The sequence below is a fragment of the Geospiza fortis genome, unplaced genomic scaffold (assembly GCF_000277835.1).
Source record: "Geospiza fortis unplaced genomic scaffold, GeoFor_1.0 scaffold163, whole genome shotgun sequence".
Classification (NCBI taxonomy): domain Eukaryota; kingdom Metazoa; phylum Chordata; class Aves; order Passeriformes; family Thraupidae; genus Geospiza; species Geospiza fortis.
Genome location: NW_005054401.1, coordinates 2,336,722 through 2,357,514, shown reverse-complemented (window position 1 = coordinate 2,357,514; position 20,793 = coordinate 2,336,722). Strand labels below are relative to the sequence as shown.

General features: G+C 35.6%; 1 protein-coding gene across 1 annotated transcript in view; it reads left to right on the top strand.

The window, feature by feature from the left end:
* The window catches only part of TTC33 (tetratricopeptide repeat domain 33), a 42,690-nt gene that overhangs the window by 10,418 nt on the left and 11,479 nt on the right, over positions 1 to 20,793 (top strand). The window contains exons 3-4 of the mRNA XM_031061150.1: positions 13,878 to 13,959; positions 20,254 to 20,385. Of these exons, the coding sequence (XP_030917010.1) occupies positions 13,878 to 13,959; positions 20,254 to 20,385 (214 nt within the window). The remainder of the gene's footprint in view (positions 1 to 13,877; positions 13,960 to 20,253; positions 20,386 to 20,793) is intronic.

Below are 20,793 nucleotides of genomic sequence, written 5' to 3'. Positions count from 1 at the left end.
GAGATGTTTTGCCACATGAACATTTATACCCTTCTGCTGCATATGAGGGACAATGAGTGTACCTAGCAGAATGCTACTGGTGCAATTTTTTTTCTCCTCCCAAGTGCTGTGTTGAGGTGAAGTGCTTCAGTGTGAGTTTATCTCACAGTTGGCTTGATTTCTGAACCTGTCTTCATTCCTTTTCTCTTCCTGCATGTTAGTGGGATAAACTGCCAGAGGCAGGGATCATCTTTTAAAATAGGTGACATGGTGGGAGTATAGCCAGCACTGCTGCCATCCTGCAAAAATCAATTTCTGCTAGCAGGTAGTGTTGGTAGATGGCAGCTAGAGGTTCATGTGAATTCTTGGGTGCAAAAGCCTACCTGTCAGGTTAAAGAACATGCTTGAGCTTAGAGATTTTGCCTATAACCTCAGTTAGGAATTCTAATGGTGCAGCTTTTAAATATAGGCATTTATATTATTTATATGCCTAGCATATAAATACAATTTAGCAAAACCTAGTAATTTACATTAATAATCTGAACAGTTTTTATAGAGAAATACAAACTGGGGCCTTTTGCATTTCCTTCATAGAGTCCCCTGTATTAATTATATCATGTATTATAACATGGATACTGTAAAATGTGATCATATCTTATTTTTTTTAAGTGATGGTTTTATTGTTTTGCTTTTTGTCCAGATCTACTGTTGAATACATGAAATTGCTTTTACTTGAATAATGAAACCTTTATATTTAGAAATATATTTTCATAATATTATTTCTCTTCATAGGGGAAGCAGTAAGGAAAAAAATTAAGTGATTTCCTAATTTAATAACTTTGGCCAGTTGCTCTTTATGTCTAGTTATTGTTGCTGACAAAGATAATATCCCCCTCCACTGCCGTTGTTTTAACTGCCTCTGTCATTCATGGAATTTAATTTTGAAATAGTAATTTAGTATCTCTTGCCCAGTCCTTACTGAACATGATGTGTACCCATTGTCAGTATCTTCCAAAATTAAAATGTACTGATTTTAAGGGATTGTAATTGCCCATTTGGTTCACTGTTTTTCTACAGAAGCAGGATATTGCAGTGTACTTTGTTATAAGGTCTTGGTTTCTGTATACATGTCAGCTTGTCTTCTAGTTCCCTAAATGTCCTCCATATCCTGTGGCATATTGTGAAAGTATCCTTAAACTGAAAATTATGCTTGGCAGTAAAGACTTGGAATAAAAACTCTCTATCAACATCGTGTTCAGCCAAGTCTTTTGAAGGGTTAACTCAGAAAGCAAATGGGGAAAATTGAGAGTAGTGTATTCTCAGTTTACATTGTAGAAATATTTGATATTGTAGGACTGATGGTTGTTAATGAGTTGACTTCATAACATTAACTACTACCACAAGAATGACTGCTTGGAAGGGTCCTGTCAAGTAACATGTGGTCATCAAATTTATAGAAATGTAATTTATTGTGTATCTTGACTTCCTCTATTGTTTTTTTGTCCCATTGATTTATTTATGTGGCAGTTAACAATGCAGTAATTTTGTAGACAGTTGTTAAATTATGCCAGGGCTGAGCTAACCGAAAGCCAGGGCTGGTGTGTGCGTTCTCCCTAGCTGTGGTTGTTTGGAAGTACCTCGTCAGAGATTGCAGTTCTACCACTGGATAAACTGTTCTGACTTGGGGGTCAATGTGACCCAGTTCTGCTGCTCTTTCGTTTCCACTACTTTGCCATGGTTCCATTTTTTTTTGTTTTTACCCTGGGGGAAGCCAACTCAAAGTACCAGTTAGTCATAGCACTGCAGAGGAAGCCTGGCTGGAAAACAGTCTCTTTCTGGTTGCTGCTTCTGATCTGGTTCCTAAATGCTTTTGACAAAATAGCCAGAAAAATGGGAGTGAGTGGCCAAACAGCAGGGGAAGAAGAGAGAAGTTATTTCATTTATGCTGTTGTCTAGTTGTTGCCTGTGTTATGTTACTGTATTGCACATAAAATTTGGAATTGTTATCTGTGAATTTGTTTGCACTTGTAGTTGTTACACTTGTAAAATACTCATGTGTTTTCAAATGAGTCTTTTTGTCTCACTTCCATCATTAGATTGTGAACAAACTACTTCTAATTCCCTAAAGTCCCTAAATAGGGATTTTACTAGCAGTTTTCTACAATTTTAGCAGTACAAACTAAAGTACACTTTTTTGATGTGGGGTGAGTGCAGAGAGAGTCCTAACATGACAATATGTTAAAATACATTATCAAGTACTTTGGTAAATCATCTGACCTATATGAAATTGATGATAGACATTGTGTTTTTTTCTTAGTAGTAATTTGGGTGACCAGTACATTTGTCCTGGTCTCAAAGAGAAGACTCGGTATTTACAGCATCATCCTCAATTTTATACTGTTGTTTTTAAATACTGAAATTCAGATGTTTTAGACAGGAACCATACCTTTCCACCTATGAGTGCTGTCCAGAACACTTGTAACATATTGTGAAGGAGGTAATGCAAGCCTCCTCTCTTTCTTTTTATTCCTTCTGAAAATCAGTCACAGAAATTTTGTTTTTATGAAGAACTGAAGTTTGCTATTTTGCAGTCAGTTCAAACTAATTAATAATTTTTACAGGCTGCCATTCTTATCACTAATTGGATATATTTTTGTGCCAGTCTCTGGAGTTCTACTGGCTCTAGCAACTAAATGACAAGTATTAAAGCAATGTTTTGTCTTTGACCTGTCAGCTTGGAATAGAAATCCAACGCAGTAGACCATGCATGGCTTAAGCTTTTTGTCTTTGGCAAAAATTAGGAAACTACATTTAAACAAAATGCAGTTCCTAGTTGTGAGGTTTTTTTCAGCAACAGTCTTTGGATAAGAGATCTTGGCAGTGAATAATGGATTGTATTCAGCTGGCTCCACAGTCCTGTTTTTACTGTTAAAAATAGGAGACACCTGTTAAATAGCATAGACTTACTGAAAGGAGTCTGCAGCCTAGACTTCTCTGTAGTAAGCTGTATTTGTCTGGAAGATTTAATACAAATTTTTCTTTTCCTGGGAATTGGCTCTTGTGACGATAAATTTGCCTTCAGTGAATTTGGATGTTGACATAGATGTTTTTATATTGGTTTTATTCTAGGCTGTGAGTGAAAGTCATCTGTTTGCCAGAAGGTTAACCTTTCTGATGTTGCTCACATAATTTATTTTCCTGGATATATTTGAAATACTGTATATTTTAAAATAGATTTGTCATTCAGTTAAGTGTTTCAACTTCCAGTCCTCAAAGAGAATTTCTGATTTGAATTTGATTAATATTTACTGAGACCCCAAAAAAGACTTAAATAGCAGCTTGTTAAAGAAAAGGTGTACATATAGCATTCTAGGGGTAGGATCACATGCTGAGATTGAAATGAAAATTTTCCAGTCCAGAAAATAAATTTTGTTTTAGTCAGTGCCTGCTTCACCATCTTTCTGTCACTGTCAGATCAGAAAGTTTTTTTGCCAAGCTCTGAGTATGAAAGTGATAGGATGCTGTTTCCTAAAATGCATTTTTTTATAATGCATAGTGTTTCATTTCTATCACAACAGCTGTTTTGTTTGGTGAAGTAATTCTCCCGTGTGATTCCAGTGTAACACTCTCCAGTGCAATTGTCCAAATGGAGAACTACACCAGGGAGCTGCCTGGCATTTTAAAACAAGCTGTTGGACAGGTCATAACCTTGATTGGGCTGTTGATTTGCTTCAAGGAGCAAGAGCTTTTCAACTGGTGCAAAAGCAGGGACAGGAAAGTAAACTGAGGTAGGTGAGGAGAGTGCAGAACAACTTTTAAGGACTTACCAGAAGGTTGCAGAGTTGTTGGAAAACATTTGCCTTTCAGAAATATGGCAAAATTCTGATACTTCTTGATATTGTGGGTGGAATTGAATGAATAAGGTTTCAGAAATTACTTATTTTTGTAACCGATTTCTTTTGTGAGAAAAGAGACTATTTTTCTCCCTTTTCAAAAGTGAGAAAGGAATTGCAAGCAATATTGGAAAAAATTTAGAAGTGCTGTTGCTATAAAGAAAAAAGGAAATTGATACTAAAGTTGAACAATAATAATTCAAATGTCCTAATTAATTTACAGAATTGCTGTAATGAAAGCTAAGGAAGTTTTATACAAATTAATGGTGTTATTACATTGAGCGTTGTGTAAGTATGAAAAATCTTTAACCTGGTCCATTTTTCTGCGTAATTAATTGGTTTTTATTTAATTTCACTGATTGTGAGGGTTAGTTTTGGTCTTTATTCTGATAATGAATTGAGATTGAGAGAGAAAAATCATAAATATTGAGGAAAACTGGGAAAAAAACACCAACGTGAGGTAGTATATGTTTCAGTTAAAGCACATCCACTGGTACTGTTAGAGTTTGTAGAGCCATAAATTCAGGAAAAGGAATTGTAGAAATAGACTTTTGTAAGTCAGACTTAAGGATGTTCATTTTATCAGTGCAATCAACCTCATGTGTAAAGAGAGATGGTAGTGAAGAGTATATGTTAAAGGGCATATTTTTATAATTGAGACACAGGTCTGTTCTCCAGAATGCAGGGAGCTATGAAGCTTTGTGTCCTTTTGGTTTTTTTTTTTCCCCAGAAGGGATCTCCCAGCTTATAGACGCTTTACAGCTCTGTGCATTTTCACAACAATCTTGTGTCTGTTGTCCTGTTTGCTTTCTTGAAAGTGTCTTGTGAATCTCTTGGTGTTACTATCTTTCAGAACTCAAAATATTCCTTGTAGATGTTTCCTGCTTGGTGGAGCATAGGATTTGAGTCATAAATTAAGACTAAGAGGGAGAATGGATTTTACAAGGTAGTGTTCTGAAGCATGGGATAATCTGAACAAGTCACTGAAGTATTCCTCTCCAGTAGTCTCCAGATAAAACCATCTGATATGTTAATCTTCTGTTGAATCTTTAATATTTTATTTTGCATTGCATGCTGTACTATGGCAAAAACATTGAAATAGATAGTTCCAACAGTTCTTGCTGTTCCTCTTTTGACGGGCATTGCTTTATTGTGGAAAATGACAGTGCCAGCCAAAATCATCAGCCTGAATGGTTCCTGTGAGCTTGCATTTCAGTAGAAACAGCATTGTAAGTGATTAGTCAGCTCTGCCATGGGTCTTGAAGCACAAACGTGACTCATCTGACTCTTTGTAGAACATTTTTGTTTAGTAACACTGAAGGCCACCGCTCCTTGCTGTGGTAGTGCTGGTAGTGAAAAGTTGCTGCTCTTCTTGCCACTTTGGTGTGGATGAGTTCTTAGTTATTCTGAGATTAAGAACTGGGATAGTTCCCTTAATTCTAGGTAGTGACACCCAGTCTCCATACGGTCTGTATATCTGTGTATATTATGTCCTTGCAGATAGATTGTTCTGTTTATTAGACATCTATATTTTACTTATTTCAGGAGACTTCATGGCTATTGCTGACTAGTACTTTATAGTCATTTGAAATCAATACTTTCAGTAGTTTCAGCTGTGTGAGAGGTTTACAGAGCACCTGCCTACTTAGTAGAACTTTATTGAAAAAATAAAATTGCCTTTCAAATATGAAAATACATTAGAGAAGTATACATTTCCCCTATCTTTGTCTTCTTCTCTGTTTTTGTCTAGAACTTTTGTCATTATTATTCATCAGAAAACATTGTAAAGAGGCTGTAAGTAATAGAAAGAAAGAAAATGAAGCAAAATTATATTATTTAACGCAGATAACAAAAGCATGTCAACTAGATGAGAGGGAACTAATCAGAATACAATATGAGCAGACTGTTGTTTTTTTGAAACATATCTCCCAAAATGTTTTCTAATGTTAATACCCTACTGTTGAACATCATAATTTGGCAGTAAACAATTTTGAGAAAGATAGAGGAATGCTGGTATTTTAAGCCCAGCATTTAATAAATTCTTTTGTTTTATTGACTTAAAGCCTTAATTTCTATGTCAGATTTCTGAGAACTGTTAGGATCATAATGTTAAGTAAGTGAGAGCTGTCTGCTATCTGTGGACAAATAATTAAAAGCTTAAAAGGAATAATTGTCTTCATAGCTAAGAGCAAAAGAGTTGAGACCTATCATTTTGGCCTGTACTAGTGTGTGTCTAAAGGGTATCTGAACAAGTGATTCTCAAGACCAGAATATTGCTTCGAAGGCAGCATAACAGCTTTTTCCTTCTTGCAGCTTTCAGAGGAACTGCTGTTGAAAATATTTTGAAGAACTAAAGCTTTCTATTTAGAATATCATTCCAGCAATAAAAATGTGTTACTTCTCTGTGAATAGTTAAAATACTACAGCTATTGCAATGTCTAATATTTGATTTATATTAATTTGCAACTTCTGTTTAGAATATTAAAATGGTGAACTGATTTTACTGAAACAATACAATTAATTCTAGTTTGACGCTTGCAGGGTTACGATAGTCAGTTCTTACTGCTTAGATAATGAAAATTGCAGGTTGAGGTATAATAAAAATTAATTTCCTTCTTGTATTTTCATGCTGCTCCTGTTTGCCCCTGTTTATTTGGGCTTCCTACAGACCTCTCACCTGTAAAATAACTATCAATACCCGATATTAATTACATTAAATTACAAGTCTGGTGTTTAACAAAGCACTTAACATGTTTATAGACAGTTAGAAAGCATACAGCTTTTAGACCCAGTAAGGGATTCTTAGGTGTTGTCTTTTTTACTAGTTATGGTCTAATCTGATACTAATGTTGAAAATAAAAGCATTTGTAACTGAATTTTAACTATATGAATGTAATTAATATTTATCCTTTTTAATGTTCGTAAATGAACACTATTTATACAACCTACTAAATGTTCCTCTGCATGAAAATATTTCTCAGTGGTGTGGAATGTCTTGACAATTGCTGTTCTTAAGCACTCTGACTTCCAGTATGTGCATATAGCTGTTGTTTCCTCTGTATCAACAAGTCTGTTGTTAGCACTGCCGTTCTAAATAGAAAACACTATAACTTGCAGCTATAGATATTGGAGAAATACAGGTAAAAGGTTTGCCTGTCTGTAGAGAAGTTCTTGAATGTTGCTTACTATCTGGTGGATTAAGATATTTCCTTGTGCATTTTTACACATCTTTGTGTTCTATTCTGTAATTGACAGTTCAGTGTTAATAGCATACAGGTAGAAATAGATGATTTCTTTTGTCTCGTCCTGAAGGTCAAACATTTATCCATACTGCACTTTCAGATTTTTACATGGTAAAAACCTAAATACTTCTCACTGCAGTCTGTCTGTTAATATTTTTGTAGTTAACCAGGTATGCAGTCAGTGACAGTAGTCACTTCTGATTGAAAAATTATGGTTTCCATGACAAAACTAAACCAGCAAAACCACTATTTAACTGAAAGAAGTGTAATTTCTTGGAGTTCCTGTCCTGCACTCTGAATAACACTCTGGTGTCTGAGTTAACAGCTTCTAGCAAGATCTTGAGATATTCTCACTTAAGAAGCACAGTACCGAGTTCTCAGGACTACTGCAAATGATTAGCAGTGTATTTTTAGCCCTTCTGACAGTCAGCATGATGTAATCTTATTGCAGGTAAGTAAATTCCTCTGTGTTATATAAATTTTCTATTAAAGCCATATTTTGAGAGAAAAATATGAAGTAGCAGTGCCAAGTCCAGAGAGGATCTGCAGCAAGGCCGGAAACAAAGCTGTAGAATGTCCAGTATCTAGAATTTTGCATGTGATTGGTATCTTATAACTAAGATTTTTTTCAGTAATATGCAACTTACTTCTTCTGTTTCCCAGAACAAAAAGGGTTTTTTAAAAGAAAAACATGTGCTTTGAACTTGCTTGTTAACCGGCTATATAATTCTCTTCAGTCAGAGCTTAAGTAATGGTGTCATTTTTGAAGACTAAAGACAAGTGTAGGCACATGCATGCGTGCTTCCCAAAGCCTCCCTTAGGAACAAAGCCCTGAAATTGCACACACTGATGGTCTGGGAATGAAAATTTGCATTTGTGTTGCAAATTTTCTTGTCTGCTTACAGATAAGTGAGGTATCTGAGTGGGGTGGAGCATGAAACAGTGATTGACCAGGTTGTAAAGAATGGGGTAAAGTAAGTCAAAGGCAGCAGAGCCCTCGGCTCACAATTCAATGTGAAATGTACTTGTGAAAGACATATTTACTCACTCCCAATTTCCTCTGTATTTGTTGCTTTAATTAGTTACTGCAATGTACTCCATTCCTGTGTCTCAAAAAAGTGATGGTGAAAAAGTAGCGAGTAATATTTTGAGATTACTTTTTCATATCATATGTGAGGAAATTAAATGTTATTCCTGTGAGAGAGGCCGTGTGTCAGAGATGGTTCCAGAATCCTGATTCTGCGGCTTTTGCTTTAGGGTACTTGATTTTTTTATATGAACTTGTTTATCTTTCTCCAGTATTGTATTTCACAATTTTTCTTTGACAAAGGTAGTTTCAAAACTGCATTTGCCTATGAGATACAGTGATAGAAATTAGCCATATTTACATTTGTGGCTGCAATTAAAATTAGGAAACTGGTGAGTGGAGCTTACATGAAAAATTTGGTCTTGTAGTTCATTGTCATGATGGATGGTAATTACTTTTGGCACATGATGAAATGATAATTCCCATCTGCTCTTCTGTGGAAGTTGTTGGGAGAGAGAAGTCTTTGAGAGAAGTCTTTGAAATACTTGTGTAGCTATTTAATTTTATGTTATGTTCAGCTGACTCACATGTAACAGAACTGTGTGTTTACTGTGTAAGCCAGATGTATTTTCATTTTGTACACTACAAGTGTCCAGGTGTTAATGTCCTGATTTTAAATGGTCTAATGTGTGCAAGAATAGTAACTCTCAATATGTAGGGTTTGAAATTATGTACTTCAGGTATGTTCATGCTGTTTTGCCCCGCTGTCAATTCAGAAGAGTTTGTCTTCTCAAAGAGTAGCTGCAGTGAGTTTGTTTATGTCTCCTTTACTGTGGGGCAAGACCCACATGTATGGCCTTGGAAGAATTGCCATGCTCCTCTTGTGTAGCCACACCTAACTGAGACTGTTAAATTAAAACATTTTGTTGAAAGGTCTAGTGTATAATAAAACAGCTGGTTTTTTCATACCTAATCAGAAGTGACCTTTGACACTTTACCACAAAATAGCCATGTTTTTGTGCTGCATTGATTATGTTTCACCAATAGTTGTCAGAATTGTCTGACAAAAAACTGGGAAGTTTCTAAAACTTCAGATGAACATTTTAAACACATGAAGCAAGGTTGTAAGGTGTATCAATCCTACAATTGTTATCCGGCTATATGACCTGTGGACATCAATTTTCTATGTGTGTTTAAGCAAACAACTTCTTTTTGCTCATTTATGAACGGTTCTTCTGTAAATGCTTCTACTGAGTGCTGTACATCTCCCTCTTCACCCCCAGCAGAGGAAGTACTTTACTGTGAAATTCTGTGTTAGAGAAATCTGAAGTTTTTAAACCATGTTAAACAAAAAAGCCATGTTATGTTCATTCTCATTTTTCTTTCTTAGTTTCCTCATTTACCTGTTGTTTGTATCTTTTCTCCCAGAGTCTAGGCCTGCATCATCTCCCAACTTAAAAAGGGAAGTTTATTCCTGTAATCAACTTCTGCTTTAATTTTCATTTCTCTTTTTGTGTAGTCTGTATAATTACTTACTAGTGTTCTTTTCCTCTGGTTTCCAGCAAATGCAGAATTTGACCCTGCATAGGTTAAAATTGTTCTAGGTGGTGTTGCTGGTGGCTACAGACCATTCGTGTTCCTCCTCTGTGATCCTTTGAAAATTAGGCATATTCTTTTTAAAATTTGCTGTCCCTTTCTCAGCTTTGTCTGTGTTTTTCCTCATTGTCCTGTAACATTTGACTGTGGGACTATCCATCCAAGTCTAAAAGAAATCCCAGGTCTTAGGTTTCTTCATGTGTTCTGACACTGTACTCCTGTACTCTGCTTCTCTCCTGCAGATGTGTCTCATTTTATCTGAATTTGATACCATCTCCTCTTTTTACTATATTTGCAGATATTTTCCGTGTCATTCTGATTATGTTCTGTCTCACTCTGTTCCTGGAGCATCAGCCTGTAGCAAGCCTGAGAGTAAAAATATGGAACTCTAAATCCTGCATGAGCTGTGGTGCTGCTTTTTAGCATTTTATGTATGTGATTCAAAAATTGATCTCTGTGTAATCTGAATGATAGGTTTTTTACCAAGAAGCCTCAAACATTTTTTAAAAATTTGTTTTAATGATCTTATTTAAGAGTTCAAGAGATCCTGTTTTCCCAGGAGTGGTGTTGAAAAAGTGAAGTGTAAGCACGAGATATTTGTTTCAAAAGTTTGGCAAGCTGTAAAAAAAGTGCCAAGTTTCTGCAGCTCCCAGATGGTCAGGAGCACGTCTGAAGAGGGCAGTTTCAGTACTTCAGGGGAGCTATGGGATTTCATGGTTTGTTAAATAAAAAATGTCTAAATCTATCAGGTCTTTTGTCCTGAAGCCATTCCAGGTGTATCCAGTTGTCAGTAATTAATTTCTTTTTACGGCTTTGCAGTGAAGAAGAGAAAATGCTAATTAAATTCTGATTGTAACAGTATAATCTTTTTTTTTGTAGTGAAGTATACTACTTGGCTGAAATCACTGTGGGTAGATAAGTATGCTCTGTCTGTGTACTCACATAGCAGGAATTCTAATTTCAAAGTATTACAGTCTTATCTTAACAATGCTTTGTATTACTGATTAGGTCCTTAGTTGTAAAGAACATATGCATAAGGTTTTTAATTTTTCTGGAAATACGGTTTTCATAACCTATTAAAAACAGGTTATGTCCATTATTAGAAATCTGTGACTTTACTGCTACAATAGGTAAATTTTTATAGCCATCCCAGAGATCTAAAACTTAATGGATCTATTTTTTGTCCGTTTATATTTTGCTTAAAATTGGTTTTAATTTAGCCAAGAATGATAACATCATAAATCATATATCACTGGTTTTGCTAATATCTTAGTCTCATAAAATCCTAGTGAACTCAAGATTTTTCTACTCTGGCTCCTGCTTGAAGCAGGATCAACTACAGTGAGTTGCTCAGGATGTTGTGAGTTGAGTTTTGGAAATCTACAGTGATGGAGATATGCTTAAGCAGAATTTTCTGTGCTTCAGTTTGTGCCTATTGCTTCTTGTCCTGCCACTGGGCATGACTGAGAAGAGTCTGATTCCATCTTCTGAATGCCTGCCCCACTTTCAAATTGGGTAATTTTGCACCATGGTAAGATTCCTTTGAGCCTCCCCTCTCCAGGCTGCACAGTCCTGTTTCTCTTAGCCTCCCCTTATATGACAGATGCTCCAAGCCCTAAGCAGATGTCATATTTATATCAAAGCTTTCCTTTTCAAAACTACTCTCCTCACAATGGTAAAGTACAGTGGTAAAGCTGTACAGTTCAGCTCAAGAAAAGATCCTGGGAAACAGTAAAATGATCTATTTTTAAAATTATTTATTTTGCAACACTACCCCCATGTTAACTCCCTTCTTATTTCAGTCAAGGTTTATGGTTTTCATAAAGCATTTACTGGAACACTGATTTTATAATCTTATTTTATATCCCTAGGAATCTTTTTCAGAATGGTGGTTGATATTTAATATAATCTTTTATATAATATTTTCCTTCAGAAGAATAAGATAGAACATTCTTTGATTAATGGACTACCTTTTTATAAAGAAATTTTCCTAAATTTGCATTTCTAGAGGAAGCAACAGTGGCTCATTTTTGCTTAGTAAGGACAGTATCCTTAGTTTCTCCTGGAGCAGCAATAGAAAGATCTTTTTTCTGAGTATTTGAAAGAATAGAGAAGACATGTTTTATCAGACTTTCTAAAGGAAATAAAGGCACTGAAAAGAAGACAATTTCCCAGGCCTGTGGGTATCTGCACACTGTAAGCTGATAGTCAGCAGTCCTGTATAGGTGGAGCCTTTCCTTCACCAGCCCTCTGCTGTTGTCTTCTTGGTCTGGGAAGTGATTCTGGCTTTCTGTTCTTCCTTCTCTGGGATCACATTTTCTGAGGCTCACAGGCAGCGTTACATTATATACTGTTCACACACAGAACACATGTAGCATAGTGTTTCTGTGAATGTACTACTTTTTCTCCCTTGTCCATCTTTATTCTCTTGGCAGACTCTTGGCAAATCAGCAGCAAAACCCAGCAGGATTTGGGGGATATTAGCTTATATTTGATCTTTCTTTCAGAGTTAGCAGGTTCTTGCTTTGAGTTTTATCACATTCAGATTGGTGCTTTGAGCAATTTTGTTCCCTTCATAGAAGTAAAAATGAAGGTTCCTGAAATGCAGCTTCTTTTTTTACATCTTTTTACTTGCAGAATGCCAGTGCTGGTCGCTCCTCTCTGGTTCCTGATGTTATTACTATAATTTCTCTGTTCTCCAAAACTTTTTTTTTAGCTAAACTTTTTTTGCTGTACTCACAATATTGCACCTTCTGCATGGCCAGAACACCACCTAACTGAGTTGAGGACCCTTTTTCATGTGGGCTTTATTTGCTAATCTGTGCTAGGTTTTGAGCTAAACTATAAACTTCTTGTCCAAAAATAGTTCCCACTAAGTAAATAGCAGCATAACGCTTCTACTGAGGCATGTAGAAAATGTCATGATGTTTTCTTTAGGGTGAACACCTGCCCATGGGGCATGAACTGAGATGAAAAATGGGCAGCTGGTGCCTAAACTTTGAGGAAATGTGAACATTTATTGAAACATCCTTTGCTTAGCACTCAAACATCACACTCATTATTGTAATTTGCAAACTAATAATACCTGAATCACAGTGAGAGTTTGACTTCAGTTGCATTGCTTTTCCAGTCTGTTTTTCTATTCTGAATTGATTCAGAAGTTTCTGAAGTCTTTATGTGACAACCCAGAGGACTGAAAACTGGGGAAAAGAAAGGGAAGGAACAATGGGGAGTAGGGGAAGATAAAAACTGTTTTGTATGAAGGGCATGTGAAAATTGCTGTAGTTTTACCTATACTATATTAAAAATGAAGCGTGTGTACCTCCCAGGAGTAACTGTTTTCAGACCTTTGCAGTGTAATTTATGTAAATACAGGCATTCCCACACAGTTCCATAATAAATGTGGATTTTGAAGTTTCAGAGAACATGCGATAACCCCACAGACTCATTAATGTTGATGAAAGGCCACTTTTATTGCTGAAAGACTGTAATTGCATCTCACTATTCTTTTACAGTTCTTCGTTGTGGTTCAAGTTTTACCTCTTTGTTCAAGACTCCTTTTTATTGGTTTTAGTCAACTCTTCTGTTTTACTCTTTCTCCTAGGAAAGAGCAGCATGGTGTATGCTTTCCCAAAGAGTGATTTCAGTATAGCTGTTTACTTTTCACTTCCTTCTTATAGTTGTATACCAAAGTTGTTTATATATCTTTAGAGTCTCTTATATTATCTTACAGTACAGAAATGTAGGCTTTTTAGAATGAAAAGAAGTTTTAGATTATGACTGTATCATGGCATATTGAGTTCAGAATATATTTTTTATGCCTGGCTAAGGATGATTTTGACAGTGAGGGAAATTGGACTCAGTTCAAGATTTCTAGTTTTAGGTCATTAAGCTTTGCCTCAGGTTTCCAATGTTGTCTTGCAAATTCACTTGAAGTCACTTCTGTGGTAATACTTAGCATCCATTTGATCAGAACAAAAATACCCAGTTCCTGAAAACAGTTATTTTGGGCAAGTAATTAGAAAAATGATTAATACGAATCATATGCCATGGCACTTTCTTTAGGACAATGTCAGGATATAAACAGAAATATCCAGCCCCTTTAAATATGTTGACATTGTAATATTGTTTTAACTACAGGTACAGAGAGGCTCTTGTCAAGTGGGATGAAGCACTTCAGTTAACTCCAGAGGATGCTACACTTTATGAGATGAAATCACAGGTAAAGCATGACAATTCTTTGCCAGTTTAGAAATTAGAAAATAAAACATTGTGCTTGTGAACAAATACTAGGCAACATTATTTAGTTGTTGTGTGCAGGAACTGCAACACAATTCAGGTTTTTCATTTTTACCAACTAACTTGGTGTCGTTTAACAGAAATTTCTAGTATCTGCAGAGCTATATATTAAAGAATTTCAAATCCTGATTATGCATTATTGGAAGACCCAGGATAATACAATTCTGCTTTAATTAGCAGCACTCCAGATTACTGTAAAGGGTGTTAACTTACATAGCTGTTCCTTTATAAGTTTAAGTTTTAACTTTACTAGTAAAGAAGTTGTGAAGACCTTCTTTACTAGTGAAGTTAAAAATTTACCAATATTGTCTTCACATCTGCTAAGATGTGAAGGTGGTATTGGTAAATTTTTTTATCATAGTTTAAAGATTTAACTCTGTTTTGAATAAAACAGAAAGCTGTTAAAAATTTCAGAACAGCTCTGCTCAGCGGGACAAATTAGTCGACAGCTCCCTTGTAACTGTTTTTATTATGGTCTTATGTGAATGCAAGAATTTAAGATAGGTGCCCAAAAGCATTTTGTTTAATTGAAATTACACCAAAGGTAAGTATTTTCATACTGAAAGTAGTAGGACAGCTGTGAAGTGTGTAAGCTTACCTGGATTGGAGCTATGATGCAGTGAACTGTCCAAAGATGTTAGTGCTACAATGTGCTTCAATCTGTGCTCCAGATAGGAATACTGAGGGGTTGTTGGTTACTTGGCTTCCCAGTCCCTGTACTTCAGCAAAATGGCAAAGGTGAGTTAGAGACACACGACTTTTCTGCTGACCAAGAGGAACTGAGAAACATTTCTGTTCTGTGATCCATTTTGTGAATTATCTGTTCTTGTCTATTGATACAAGTGAAATGTGAGAATAGTGAAAGCTGAAAAAACTGAAAAAATGTTGAAGGAGCCCGGGCCTCTCTTCTACCGTGCCTTTAATTTCTTTCTGGAAAAAAAGAGCAGTTCTCAGCAGTTGCACCATTTCTTTTTTATTTCACTTTTTTGTATTGTGTAACACTTGTTACACTACAAGGAAAGCTTGTGTACAAAATATATATTTATAAAACTATTTCCTGAATCTTTTTAATAAAACATGAAATGTTTCAATTGGTAATGCCTCTTTCATACATGCAAATAATTATTGCAGATTTTTTTTGCAGTATGACTTATGCTTACTGGAAGCTGTTTAGTAGAATGTGTAATTTGATACCTTTGTACTTCTAAAAGCATTGATGTGAGCTGTAGAAATCCACTTTTGCCAAAATAGAAATGCGTAAGTCATTCAAAAAATATTGTGGGCAATATTCAAAAGATACTGTCTTAGAGCTGACTGTGTTATTCCAGTCCAGCATACCAGCATAAATACTGCACCTATTACACTGTAGCTCAGTGAAAATGTTTTGGAGGAACTGTACAGCAGCGTCAGAAATGCCTTGACCAGCACTGGGTCTATAAAAATCCCCCTGTCTTGATATATGTGTCACATACTAGAGGAGGAGATTCGTGTTAGGAATGACTTTGTGCAATGTACAAAGATTCCTTATGGTCTGTATTAATTTTCTATCAGTGAGAAAATGTCATGAAGAAAATTTGTTGAAGAATTAGCATTGGAGGATGAAGTGGGGTTTTTTTTGCACAGGCTTGAGTATCTCTCTTATACCCTTATATTTATTAGGATAACCTTGTGTTGGGTATTTCCTTTCTCAACAGCAAACTTAACATTTTCAATACTGCATTGTTTAATATGCAGCTCAGATAAATATGATAATGGCACTGTAGGAATCTGTAAATGTTTGTGGTAAGTTCTCAAAGATCTGTATTTTAACAGGTGTAGGACAAATGTCTTTCAGTACTTCTGAAGAGCAGAAATAGTGTTTAAAGTTCCTAGTTGTCAAAGTTATTTGAAATAAGTGTTTTTCCAGAAAATCACATGGGAACTGTGGAATTGCTCAATTGCTTCAAAAAACTGTAGAATTTGATGAGATTTTTTTCTGTTGCTCTCAGCTACTCTTTGATCCATTTAAAAACAGATTTTTATGGTTTTTGAGAGGTTAGGGGTCCACTTTCTTTGCGGGCAAGATCTGTTAGTATACATACTTGATACTTCATCACTAGGCTAAGCTGTTTCCACATTGCAAGAGCAATGACTGTAAAGTAAATGTTTATGCACATTCATGTCTACATTTTTGTTGAAAATCAAAAATCTTTAAAAAGACCCTACAACAGCAGCCTAATATAAGTAGTATTGTAAGTATATTCAAAGGAATATATAAAGACTGCCTATATTAATGCAGCCATTAAGACTGCTTGAAATTAATTGTGGACTGAATTTCTTAAATATTGACTGGATTATTTTGTTACTGCTTTGAACTACAAAGATGGAGGAGCAGACTTTGCCATACTCTGATTTTTTATCTTAATGTTTGGTGACTGGACATGTGGGACATTTTTGGATGAAGAGGGATATCAAAAGACTTGATACATGGTGATGTTATACAACAAACTGTCTCGGGAGCCAGACTTACTGCTATTTAGTACTACTCCTGAGAATTCACCTGGTTCATGGTGCTTATCTCGTGACACTTGCACCTCAGCTCTCAGGTAACTATGTAACTATGACAAAATTTTTAAAGTAGATGATGCAGGTTTTTTACATGTATTTTTAGAAACAAGTAAATTTCAATGTAAACTGTCAGATTAAGTTCCTTTTTATAATTTTTTGGATGTTTTGTCATCAGCTGTATGAGAATCCAGTTTCCTTCAATGCTACATCCTCAATTTGCATTCATTGAACAGGACCAGGCTTTCAGATACATGTCACTTCTTTGTTTTTATATATGAAACCCATAATCTTTAAATCATTCCATTTCCCCTCTTCTAAAGGCTTTCTTAATGTTGAACTCACTGAAGAAATAATATCAACTTCTATCTCTCCTCCTACTTAAGAAATTACAAGGCTTCTAAGACATGACCAGACTTAGAATCCTAAATTTAGATTATAACAAGTCAGCTAGTAAGTGCTGATTATTTTAAATTTGTTTTTCTTGAATTGGGATGTGTACAGAGAAGAGTAAACTGTCAAAAAATTAGTGTGAACTCTAGAAATCTAAATTGCAAGAAAGCATTTCTGTATGGTGCAATGGTAATAGCTTTAGAGCATGAGTAAATGTAAACTACTTATGGGTAGGATGAATTTTATTAATCTGTATTTTGAAATGGGTTATTGGATGGAAAAAGGAATTGGGTCATTTTCACTGGACGTGGAATGTATCTATATATAGTGATTCAGCCTCAATCCACTGAGCTCATTTAAAACCAGAACTTACTCAGATTCATAACACTTCCAAAGTATTGTGGGCAGAACATGACAGATCACTCTGCTGCCTGGATTTCTAATACTTGGTCAGTCTCCTGATGAGAGTTGCTATGTTTAATTGTTTTTTTGCCACTGAGTTCTTCTAATTCTTCTAATTTCTCTTGTATGATTTCTAAAAGTCTGTTAAATGAAGTTATTGTAGGACATGGGTGTTTTTGTTTTAAAACATGTAATAAAGATAAATTTCTCTGATTAAAGCAAGTCCTGAAAATCGACTTACTGCATATCTTTATAAGACATTTCCCTCCAGTCACTTTTGACACATACATATGTGTGTGTATGTGTGTGCCCACAGTGAGAGTCTTGAAATGTTTTTTCTGCTTCATAAATTTTTTTCCTAATTTTTTTATTAATTTTAAGAATGTTTTCTAAGAGAGTATTATAACTATGCATATATATCACTATATATACGCATCACTTTATATATACACTATAAATATATTTTGAGTGTGTGTGTGTATACACACATACTTGACGTGGCTGCATGTTGGGCCATGACAGGCATGCTGTGTGACAAGGAGGCTACAGCACATGTAGTTCCTGTTTGGCTTTATCCTGCTCATGTGTCTGTACCCCAGAAGGACTGAGCACCACTTGTCAAATCTGTGCACAGGAAATCTTTGTGCTGGCAGTGTTTTTTATTTGTTCAGTGTGGTTTTTCGGGTGTGGAATAGCTGGTTTGCTGGTTCAGTTTCCAAGTAACATACAGAGATGTTTTATTATAGTGATAATGATATCATTATCATGAGTAGATATTGATATCTACTCATGATAGAGCAGAGCAGAGTGACCCAAGACGAGGCTGCACACATTTATGTCTGCCATTGTAGGTTCATTTTGATGACCTCTTCACCTGAAAAAAAAAGTGTAGGAAAATAGTGTGCATTAATAAGCATATTTGTTATACTGACTGACAAGTGTAGCTGAGTCATTTTATTAATAACTAAAAAAACTACCTGTGTTGGATAAAAATGCATATACATTCAAACGTGTGTTTGTTTGAATGTACTTGGAGAATCTAATGCCAAATTTATTAGGAGCAAAGTACATACTACATGGTCTGGAAGAGCATTTTTAAAGCAGCTGTTTATGATGGTGCACACATTACTCATAAATAGATGAAAGTGGAATAACTGCCTTTATTAGTAAGTAATAATTCAGTAAACAAACCAGTAAAATTCATTAAATACTACAAATTATTTCCTAGGCACTTACACAGATGTTTTGTAATTAGTTTGCAGTAGAAAGTACTGGTAGGAAATACGGAATACTTGGGATGCTTAAAAATGGTCCTGTGAATGTATACTTGGATTTGTTTTTCTCTTATGAGAATAAATACATTAAGACACTGATGTAGAAGATAGCTGATAGATGCAGAATCCCTTCATCTTGGTAGGATGTACACCTGTCCACTAGTAACAGTTTGATTCACTTCACACATCTGCTGCACATAGGGGAAACTGCCCATACAAATATAATTCAACCTGAAAGTTTTGGAAAGCACATAACATTTATCATAGACTTTGATACAAAATGCAGACATTGAGAACTGTTGAACAGGAAAAAGAGGGAAGATTATATACTGCTGTAGATTGTTTTTCTGAAGATTTTTTAGGTACTTCTGAATTCTAAGGTACAGTCCATTGATGGAATTAAAGTGAAGCCATAAGACTAGTCTTTAGAAAAGTTTAGTCACACAGAACAGCAGAAGTGTCAATCCAAAGGGCTGTTCAGAAGCCATGTGTATGATGTTTCTTGTTTTTTCAGTCCAGGGTTGCTTTCTGTAGTAAATCTTTGCCTTCCCCTTTGCCTCTTCCTTTTTTGTTCAGTGTACTGCTCACCTCTGTGCTGTGCATGTACTATTTGTTAATTAGGGTAAATACTCAAGATCGTCACATTTGAATCCTCCTTTACTCCACACTCATATTTATCTATTTAATATATCATAGAACAGTAAGGTTAAATAAATCTGTTTTGAACTTCAGCAGTAGTCCTAACATGTTCTAATATTGTTCATCATAGTTGTGGTCAGTTGGGATGAAAGTGGTACTGGTATCTATCACCATAGCATGTGGGTGTCTGAAATTGTGATCTCAGAGTGATGCAGGTCTTCAGGTGATGTGCCAATCTCCTGGTGGTATTGGAAACATAAGGCAAGCTTTGAGCCACATCGTGTATTGCTAACTGTGATTTATTGTCTTAGTTATGGAGATTCAATGCAAGGAGAATAATCTTGTGGTAACTGCTGAGTAACAGAGATTTTCACATTCAGAAACCACTTTTTTCCTTACTTAATGTAGGTGACTTCATGTCTAAGTTAGGCTCTGCAGAATGCTTGTTCTCTAAATACAGCAGTCATTGTTAAGGTCTGTTTCCATGCTGAGTTACAGAGATTGTTTCTATAATTATATCATGTGTACCGCACTGTTTCTGGTAGATTACAGCTCTCTATTAAAAAGAATAAATACAGTCCAGGAGTTTTTCTACCGAACTTGCACATTTATTATGTTTAGCTCTCCATGTATTTGTCCTTCTGACTATTCTGTTATGCTTCTATAGACTGTGGGGTTTGTTGACAAGGAGAGACACCTTCAGAAGCAGTTAATCTACTTCAAATAGCATTGCTTAAATAATTTGGGTGAATTATCCTCTAGCATGCCTGTTTTTCTCTGTAGAGATTGAAATGAGTCTGGGTGACTATCTGAGGTCAGACAAGCAACTTTTAACTAAAAAAAGCTAGGTAAGATGAGTCTTAGTTATCGAAACAGTGGTTGTTGCCTGGGTAATCCCAGAAAAGTTAAATTTATTTTCAGTTTTGCTTATTTTTCTTCCTCTTCTTTTTCTATTTCTGATACAGGTCCTAATGTCTTTACATGAAATGTTTCCAGCAGTGCATGCAGCAGAAATGGCTGTCCAGAGAAACCCGCGGTCCTGGGATGCCTGGCAGACTTTGGGACGTGCCCAGCTTGGATTAGGAGAGATAGCACTGGTAGGATAACAGAATTAATTGTGTGTGAGAAGGAAAGTACAGAAATGCCAAGGTTGCTGTATATCCTTATGGTAACTTGAACACAGACAAGGAGAAAGATCATTATTATTTATCTCCAGTGTTCCCTCTGCTTTATTGTGTTTCACAAACGCTTCCTGTGTGGTTTTATTGCTGGACTTGTGGAAGACCAGTCTAGCTTGAAGACTTTTGTGTCATATACTATATTTATGTGGTGGCTTTATGCAATAGAACAATTATGCTGACATAACTGCACATACTACATTCTGTGTGTTGTACTGCTACAATGCAGCTCACCATAATTTAAAGACAAGGGTAATGTGAAGTTCAAGGATCAGCTGATTATTTGGGCTCAGTTTTTACACATGCCTGCTGATAAAATTCTAGTGT